This window comes from Phaenicophaeus curvirostris, chromosome 8 (assembly GCF_032191515.1).
Source record: "Phaenicophaeus curvirostris isolate KB17595 chromosome 8, BPBGC_Pcur_1.0, whole genome shotgun sequence".
Taxonomy (NCBI): domain Eukaryota; kingdom Metazoa; phylum Chordata; class Aves; order Cuculiformes; family Cuculidae; genus Phaenicophaeus; species Phaenicophaeus curvirostris.
In genome coordinates this window covers 27,874,584-27,883,201 of record NC_091399.1, presented here as the reverse complement: position 1 = coordinate 27,883,201, position 8,618 = coordinate 27,874,584, and the positions used below count along the sequence as shown (strand labels likewise).

Below are 8,618 nucleotides of genomic sequence, written 5' to 3'. Positions count from 1 at the left end.
AGACAGGACCGCTCTGGAAAAAGACTGGAGCAGCAAGGCTCCCAGTATGGTTTCGGCTACCATTCCCCTTGGCAATGATTCACCGCAGGACCAGTCACGCCATCCGAGTGCTGCAATTGCCCCATCTGCAGATTAGGGAAACTGAGGCACGGGGAAGTGGGGTGACTCAAGAGCTGTTGCACAGGAGATGCTGCTCAGATGCCGAGGCTTGGGCGTTCCCCATTGATCCTCCACAGCCAACTTAAGCAGAAATGAACATCGATGTAAATATTTACTGACAAGCAAGTCCAGCCTCACCCTCTCCTCTCAGAAGAAAGCTTTAAAGTAAACTCTCCTGGCTCTTTCATGTTTACGTCTTGTTTATTTATTATACAGCAGATCACAATATTTCAACAGTTTGCATATAAAGAAAAGTAACATTTCATAGTGCGAGAGACCTAACGTGCCCAAGCAGAGAAATGTTAATTAACAATATACACAGACGGGAACAGTGCACTTCCCAAAGCCGAGACTCATCTGTGTTCCCAGCTGGAAGAAAAAAATATATTAAAAAACCAGAAACATTATATATTACTGCTTTGTTTAATTTACAACTTGCTTTGCAGAAGCTGCACATAAAAAGACTCATTTTCTTTTGAGTTTTCCCTCTTTTTTTTTTTTTTCCCTCTACAAAAGTTTCAAGTATAGCAGAGACCTGGGCATTCATAGCTGGACTCACTGTCCCTTACACACTAAGTTTAAAAAAGCAGCATGGGGAAGGCAGCTGCAGCAGTACCTGGTGTCATCCTGAGGGGAAGAATAAGACAAATAAAAGCAGACACGAGCCATTTTAGGCTCCCAAGAGGAAAACTGTGGGAATGGCCAGGACCGGACTGCCCAGCGGGGTCCCGAGCTGGTGACAGGAGCCTCTCCAACTCCCTGTGCGAGGTGACACTGCGCTGCCAACCCCTGCGAACCTTTATAGCCACGAACCACAGTCACGTCCCACCCTTTGCCCCATCCAGCCTGGGCTTTTGGGTCAGGAGGCTTGTTCCGATGGCCACAACCGAGAAGCCCAGCAACCCATTTCCCAGCGCCACGACCCAGCGGCTGCAGGTCTCTGGAAGAAACGTGGCCGGAGTCAGCCACCACAGACCTTGGAGACAGTGGGGTGCCGAGATCATTTGGGGAGGAAGGTTTTTAAAACTGATGCCAAATACAAGCTAGGAGCTCTGGGAACAGATCCCCCGCTGCCCCTGCTCACCAGTTGCCTGGCTCAGGGGGGACCCTCCGGGTGCGGGGAGCTGAGTGGTGGCACCTGGGCAAGGGCTGGAGACACTTCTTGCAGCTTTGCTCCCCTATCCACACCCCAAAGCAGCCCTTTCCCACCACTCGGCTGGGCCCAGCTCTCACAGCAGGGGCAGGAGGAGAAAACTAGTTACCATCAACTACAAGCGGAGAGGGCTGGGCGGCCAGGCTGGGCTGCTCCCCAGTGCCATCCCCAGCCCGACGCTATTTACACCGTGAGCTGGCACTGGGGACACCGAGTCGGGCCGTGGCCTGCCGCTCACATGTGCCGCTTCATGTGGAGGGCCAGGTGGTCCGAGCGGGAGAAAGCCCGCTCGCAGAGGTGGCACTGGAAGGGTCGGTGACCTGTGTGCTTGCGGTAGTGCCGGGTCAGCTCATCGGAGCGGGCAAATTTCCAGCCACAGCCTTCCCAGGTGCAGTGGTAGGGCTTCTCGCCTGCAGAGGAGAGGGGGGGGTCAGTGGGCTTGGAGGTCCCCATCCTCCCTGTGCCTTCATCCCTGCGCCCCCCTGCCCAGCACCCGCTCCTATTCAGGGGGAACCCCTGCCCACCACCCTTGAGAGAGAAGGGAGCCCCGCGATGCACTTGTCCCTGCCCACCTTTACCTGACACACCTTTGCTTCTGTCCCCCGCCTTCTTGCTCATGACCAGCTTCAAACTGGGGGTGCTCCCCTGCCCACCCCCGCTGCAGAGCCGCACCATATGCCCCATCCCAGCTCTCCCGGAGGATCTCCCCTCTCCGTTCGCTCCCAAGCCCAGGTAGGGGGCTCCTCCCTGTGCCCCCAGGTCCTGCCTTTACAGGCACACCTGGACCTCGAAGCCAGCAAAGGGGGGGGTGTCACAGGAGCGGTCTCACGGCGCTCCTTGATCCCCAGGTGCCACTTCGTTGACCCGGGTACGAGCTGGAGACGCTCCTCGCTTGCCCCCCAGCCCTTCCCCACCGCCCGGCTGGGCACAGCTCCCCCAGATCAGCCCCGCTCTCCCCCTACCCCACAAGCAGGACCCCCTCCTTGCGGGATAGGTGGTTTTTCTGGGGGGTCCCCCACCTCGGGGACCCTCCACGCGCTCCTGGAGCGAGTTGCTGCCGACGCCACCACCTCGGTGCCCCCTCCCCAAAGCATCGTGCGGGTCCGATCCCCCCTCCGAGCATCCCCCACGCCCCTTACCCGTGTGGGTCCGCATGTGAGCCTTGAGGTGGGAGCTCTTGGTGTAGGTCTTGCCACAGCCCGGGTATTCACAGTTGTGCGTGGCCGTTCGCTTGCGCGCCCACGAGCGGCGGCCGCGCTTGGGCTTGCAGTCCTCGGGGGGGGCTCCGGCCGGGAAATACTCCAGCACCGGCGAGTTGGGAGGCGTGACCAGTAGCCCGGGCAGCCCCGCCGGCCCCGGCCCCTTCAGGGGCTCCCTGAAAACACTGAAGTGTCCATGAAACTGCGGCGGGGGAGGCTGCGGGGCGAAGTGGGGCGCGTAGCGATGCGGAGCCACCGCGTAGTGGGGAGGCAGCTCGGCCAGGAGGTGCGGGTCGGTGCCGGGCAGCGGCTCCTCGGGGGGCCCCAGGCGGCCGTGGGGGAAGGCCGGGTAAGGCAGCGGTGGCCCCGGCACCGGTCCCGGCGCCACGCGTGGCTTGTGCTCGCCCTGCCCCAGGTAGTCGGCGGCGGGCAGCCCCAGCATGCAGGCGCGCTCCTCCGGCTGCTCCTTCTTGATGCGGGGCCCGAAAGGCTGCGCGGGGTCCAGGGGCAGCGGGCGGGGCAGCGGCAGGGCCGGGTGGTGATGGGGGTGATGGTGCGGGGGGCCGCCGGGCACCCGCAGCTCCGTGTACTCCCTCCGCTGCAGGTCGCAGGGGCCGGGCAGGTCCGGGGTGAGCAGCTCGGCCACGTAGCTGTGGCCCTGGCCCTCGGGGTAAGGCGCTGGGAACTTGCCCGGCGTCGGGTAGGAGCCGTCGCTGTCGTAGGTGGTGCCGCAGCTCTCGGGGGTCTCGGGCAGGGGGTAGTTGGGGCCGGGGGGGCCCTGCCCGCCGCTGCTGGTGTGCGCCAGGATGAAGTCCAAGTCCACGAACTTGCCCAAGTCGTCCTCCTCCCGCTTGACGCCGCCGTCCTGCTGCTGCAGCATCCTCTGCGAGAAAGAGAGGCGTCAGGAACGGCGGGGGGACGGCTCCCCCCAAGCCACGCAGCGGCTACGGCTCCCCCCAAGCCCATTCAAGGGGTCCGGCTCCCCCCAAAACCCGTTCGAGGGGTCCGGCTCCCCCCAAAACCCGCTCGAGGGCAGGGTGGGGTGCCCCCCCCCAGCCCTATTGAGCCCCCAACCCACGATGCTCTGTCTGCCCCGTGCCCCGCTCGCTTGCATCCCCCCACCCCCAACCCGGTGCTTACGTGGAGCATGTCGCCGGCCCGCTCCTCCATAGGCAACAGGTTGGCGAAGGTGGAGATGGAAGGCAAGGTGCTGTCGTCCACCGCCGCCGCCATGGCGGGAGAAGCGGGGCCGGGGCGGCTCGGGGAGCGCGGAGCCGGGGAGCGCGGAGCCCGGCACCGCTCCGCTCCCCGCGGCAGCAGCGCTGCTCTGCGCCGCCCCGCGCCCCTAAAGCTGTTAACAGCGTGGCTGCGCCCCGATTGGCTCGTTCCTCATTGATATTCGCCGCCGGCGCCTCCGATTGGCTCTTTCCGCTCTTAAGCCACGCCCCTCTCGCTTAAGCCACGCCCCCTCCCCGTGCGGGGCAGCCCCGGAGCTTGGGGGTGGAGGGGGTGGGGGGGGAGAACGGGTAGGGGACCCCACGTCGTGATCGCACACGGGCCCCTCCTGGGGCTCTCCTGGTCCCCTCCTGGGCTGCCCCACGGGGGGAGAAAAAGGAACAGGGGTGCCGGTGGGGTTCGCGAAAGATGGGGTTCCTCCTGCCCACTGGAGATCAAAAAAAAAGGGGTCCCTCCTATCTGTCCCCATGGAGGGAGAAGAAGGAATAGGGGTGCCGGTGGGGTTCGCGAAAGATGGGGTTCCTCCTACCCGTTGGAGATCAAAAAATAAAAGGGGTCACTCCTGCCTGTCCCCATGGAGGGAAAAGAAGGGACAGGGGTGCTGATGGAGTTCGCAAAAGATAGAGCTCCTCCTGCCCGTCGGAGATCAAAAATAAAAAGGGGTCCCTCCCATCCATCCCCACGGAGGGAGAAGAAGGGAGAGGGGTGCCATTTGAGATCGCAAAATATAGGGTCCCTTCTGCCCGTCAAAGATCACAAAACATGGGATCCTTCCTGCCCTTCCCCACAGTGGAAGAAAAAGGGGCAAGGGTGCTGGCAGAGATCGCAGAAGATGGGGTCACTCCTGCCTGTCCCTGCGACTGGAGAAGAAGGGGCAAGGGTGTCAGTGGAGATCACAAAAGACGGGGTCCCTCCCGCCTGTCAGAGGTGGTAAAAGCCAGGATCCCTCCTGTCTGTGCCCGTGGCAGGAGAAAAAGGGGCAGGGGTGTTGGTGGAGATTGCAAAAGCCAGGGTCGTGAAGGAGATTGTGAAAGATGGGATCCCTCCTGTCTGTCAGAGAAAGGTGGAAGGGTGCTGGTGGCGATCACAGAAGATGGGGTTACTCCTGCCCGTCCCTATGAAATGCGTTGGGCAGTGTTACCCTGGTGCCCCATCCTGCGAGCAGCTCAGAGGGGTTGCAGACCACAAAGACCGGGGTCGCCCAGTTCGCTGTCCCAAGTGGAACAGGGGCAATGACAATGTCTCTTCCCAGCGTGCGTGGATGGGAGCCCTGTACCCCACTCCGCACACCGAGAGATCCGGTGTGAGGTTAAAGCTGAACACACCCCACCAGTGAGCGAGCCAGGCACTGGGCTCAGCGTGGGGCATGCCGTGCTTGTCACAAGCAAAGCTGCTGTCACCGTGGGAGCTCACGCCAGCCAGAGATCTGGGATGGCTGAGCCCCGTTGTCCCCACACCACTCACTTCATCTAACGGCGCCCGTGAGGCCGCGACCCCCCGTGCTGGCGCTGTTGGGGGGACAATCAGCGGCCCAGAACACACCAGCTCCCATCTGGCTGCGTGCAGGGTGCGTGTGTGAGCAGAGATAACTGCCCAGCAGACCCTGCCGGGGGGCTGGCACCTTGCCTGCGTCGCCTCATCTCGTCCCGCAGCCCCTGTGGGACGTTTGTCTGTCCTGCTGGAGGACCAGCACCACAAATGAACTTCTGAGAGCTCTGCCATGGGAAGCACGGATCGGCTTGCTGACCCTGCTCACCCCACGGAGCCACTGGGACAGAGCTGTCCTTCCAAAGGCTTCTCGTGGTGGGGAACATGAGAGGACTGGGATGTCCCCACAGGTACCCTGCTCCGTGCTGGCAAGTCGGGATGTGGCGTGGAGATGCAGGGAATTGGACAGGTCCCCCCTGACACCCACCTTGTAGCCAGCCCTTCTCCGCTTGGCCCCCATCCAGCCAGTACCAGGAATGGCCCTGCTACTGTTGAGTTTGTCAAGGAGCAATGGCCCTTATCTCTCGGAGCCTGTGTCCCTGCTTTCTGGGTCTTTGCATCCCCAGATACCTTTCTAAGAACTGGGGCTGCTGCCCGCGCTCTTCAGAAGCGAAGAGCCAATTTGAAAAAAAAACAAATACAAACACCAAAGGTGAGGTGCACACGCGCGCGCACACACACATGCACAAGCTGCTTCGGGATCCAAAGCTACTCTACCAGTTGCTTTCATCACGGTGCTTTAATTACAAGGGTGGAGCATTGCAATAAATTATTTCAGTAATCCAGTGGAACAACAACGATTCAAATCTTCCCCCTTTTACCAAGAATCCCTGCCCTGGTTTCCCGAGCAGATGCTGGGTCGCTGCCTGGTCTTCGCGTGCCCAGCTGCCGGCAAGGGAGTGGGTTTATTAATCCCACCCCGTGGGTTGAAACACATAGACTGCAAAGTTCTTCCTCGGAAAAAGCCATCTCCAAAGTGGCAAAGGCAAGAGGTGTGTGGGCAGCACCCGAGATCACTTTTAGCCTGGCTCCCAGAGCAGCTTATTTAAGTCACGGGTTAATCCCATTATTTGTTTCTTGGCCAAATCATAATTAATAGCAAGGCAGTTCCTGCCCCAAACTTTTACAGATAAGTGAGAGCAGATGCCACAGGAGACAAGCACTAATTCCACTTGGTTTTCCCCCTTTTCCAGACAGTTTTGGCATCTGTACCCATGCAGCACTGGCTTATTTTAAGAGAGGCATCACCAGCAGATCATGTTCAATTTTACAGACAGTATTTCTTGCAAATACGGGATATTCCCTGGGAAACTCTTATTACTGGTGCTGTGGTGGGAGGGCTGGTGCTGAGGGGAGCGGCCACACGCCAGGCACTGCATCAACACAAGCGCTGCCAGCACTGACCACACAGGGAGCCACAGAGGGAGGGATTTGCCCGCTGTGAGCCACGGAGTGGGCACAGAGGGGTCCCTGCTGGTCCCCTGGCTGCAGGATGGGTGCTGTGCCATGTTAGGAGCATCCTCTGAGCTGAGAGGGTGGCAAACAGGAGCAGCCAGGAGCAGCCGATGCGTGCACAGCCCGTTGTTGACAGAAGCCCATTTAGGAAACGTGGATTATCTCCCGCGCCACTACATCAGGCTTTAAAGTCGCTGGCAAACCCAGGAGATCAAACAGCAGCAAGGCAGGAGAGCAAACAGGGTGGGGGGAAGAGTCAAGATGAGCAAAGAGGGAAGGGTTAATGGTTATCCTTGCTCTTGTGCCATGCGTGTTCTCCTCCTGGCTTGTGGGGTGGGCACTGCCAGAGACAGTGTGGATGCCTGGGTTGCCTGACAGGAACCTCGGGAGACCCAGAGGGGTCCCCTACCTCACAAAACACCAGGAACTGAAAAATACCCATGCTGTGTCCTCCCCTGAGATCCATCAGGAACCTGGAGCAAAGCTGAGGATTGCTCTACAGGCATCTCCAGTGTCCTCTCTCTGATGGGAACCATGGAGCCCCTCTAACACTGGCTATGGTATCACAACGCAGAGAGCTTCTGCTTCGTTGGAAGGCAAAACCCAAGCCCCAGAAGCTCTTCAGGGGACCCTGCGGGGAGATGCCACATGGACCTGCGCAGCAGGACACCCCAGGCTGCTGTGACGCTCAGGGGTTACATCCCTGAGAGCAGAAAGCGGATCTGTCTGGGTGTTACTCTCTGTCCTCCTTTCTGCCTAGGGCTGGACTGCCTGGAAAAGGGTCTGTGAGCCCTGAGACCTGCCTGCACGCCCTCAAAGCCCCTTGCTCCTCCAGAAAAAAAAAGGGGAAAAAAAAAAAAGAGGAACTGAAAATGAAATTAAAACATAATTCAATCCGGAGCGGGTCCAGAGTAAAGTCATCTGCTCTTATCGTGTGCTGGCAGGCTCTTCCCGCTCTGCAACAAACACAATGTTATCAGGGCACAGAGGGCAGATTCGTTTGCACCGGCCGAGCGAGTTGCTGTGTCCACCCAGCCTGCCCCGGCACTGGGGAGCACTGGGATGCTTGGCCAAGGACTGGGACTCCTAGGGGCTCAGGAGGCAGGTGAAGCTCAGTCCTGGGATGAGGTGCACTTAGGTCCCTCCTAGTGAATGTCATAGTGGAGTAAATATTGTGAGTGGACAGGGCTCTGGAGGGACAGGGCTTGGGGTGATGCCTTTGCCTACAGAAACGTCCACAGCCCCATCTCCCACCGGTGGTCCTGGCTACCTGCCTGGGGAGGTTGTAGGCTGGCAGGTTTTGAGCTGGCAGGTTTGACAGGTCCCAGAGTGCCCACCGAGCCAGCAGAGCTGGGCACGCTGGCCCCTGGTGACACCGCAGCACCCACCGTGTCCCCCCCGCGCCCCCAGCCCCACTGCGGTGCCTGGACCGCATCCTGCTTTGATCTCTGCCTGCTGCCTGGCTGTGCCCCAGTGGCTGCAGGGCCAGCGCAGCCCTCTCCGTCCTTCTTTATATACCCCTGTTATTTTTAACTCTGCCTACGCAAATCCCGAATCCGGAATGAGCAGCGGCCGGGGGCCAAGGGGAAATGGACATGGTGCAAATTTCCTGCCCTTTTTACCTCTCTTCCTCTATAACATACGGCAACATTTTTCCACCGTTGCTTAACTTTCACTGGTTGAGGAAAGCTGAAAGCACTGAGCTGGGATGGAGCCGGGGGGTCCAGCGCCGCAACGGACGGGGTATCCCCCCGCTCGGAGGGGACGTCACACGCGGAGCTGTGCCAGGAGACCTGCTGACCTGTAATGCATGTCGCAGCCTCCTTCGGCAATGCGACCTCGCAGCAGCAGCCTCACGTGCGAACACATGCGCTCACGTGCTAGTCCAGGGCTGCATCCTGCTGCCTGGGCTGGCGAGACACCCCCTG

The 8,618-nt window shown here is 60.0% G+C and overlaps 1 protein-coding gene across 1 annotated transcript; it reads right to left on the bottom strand.

The window, feature by feature from the left end:
• Nucleotides 1-341: 341 nt before the first annotated feature.
• KLF17 (KLF transcription factor 17) lies at nucleotides 342-3,867 on the bottom strand. Its single transcript, XM_069862919.1, has 3 exons — nucleotides 3,652-3,867; nucleotides 2,452-3,394; nucleotides 342-1,722 (listed from the first exon to the last, which is right to left on the bottom strand). The coding sequence occupies exons 1-3, from the start codon at nucleotides 3,742-3,744 to the stop codon at nucleotides 1,547-1,549; spliced, it is 1,212 nt and encodes a 403-aa protein (XP_069719020.1). The 5' UTR covers nucleotides 3,745-3,867; the 3' UTR covers nucleotides 342-1,546.
• Nucleotides 3,868-8,618: the final 4,751 nt, after the last annotated feature.

Coding starts and splice junctions, on each gene's coding strand:
- KLF17 (XM_069862919.1), bottom strand. CDS start 3,744: ATGGCGGCGGCGGTGGACGACAGCACCTTGCCTTCCATCTCCACCTTC. Junction 3,395..3,651: donor GGGCCGGCGACATGCTCCAC/GTAAGCACCGGG, acceptor TCTTTCTCGCAG/AGGATGCTGCAGCAGCAGGA. Junction 1,723..2,451: donor TCACATGCGGACCCACACGG/GTAAGGGGCGTG, acceptor TCTCCTCTGCAG/GCGAGAAGCCCTACCACTGC.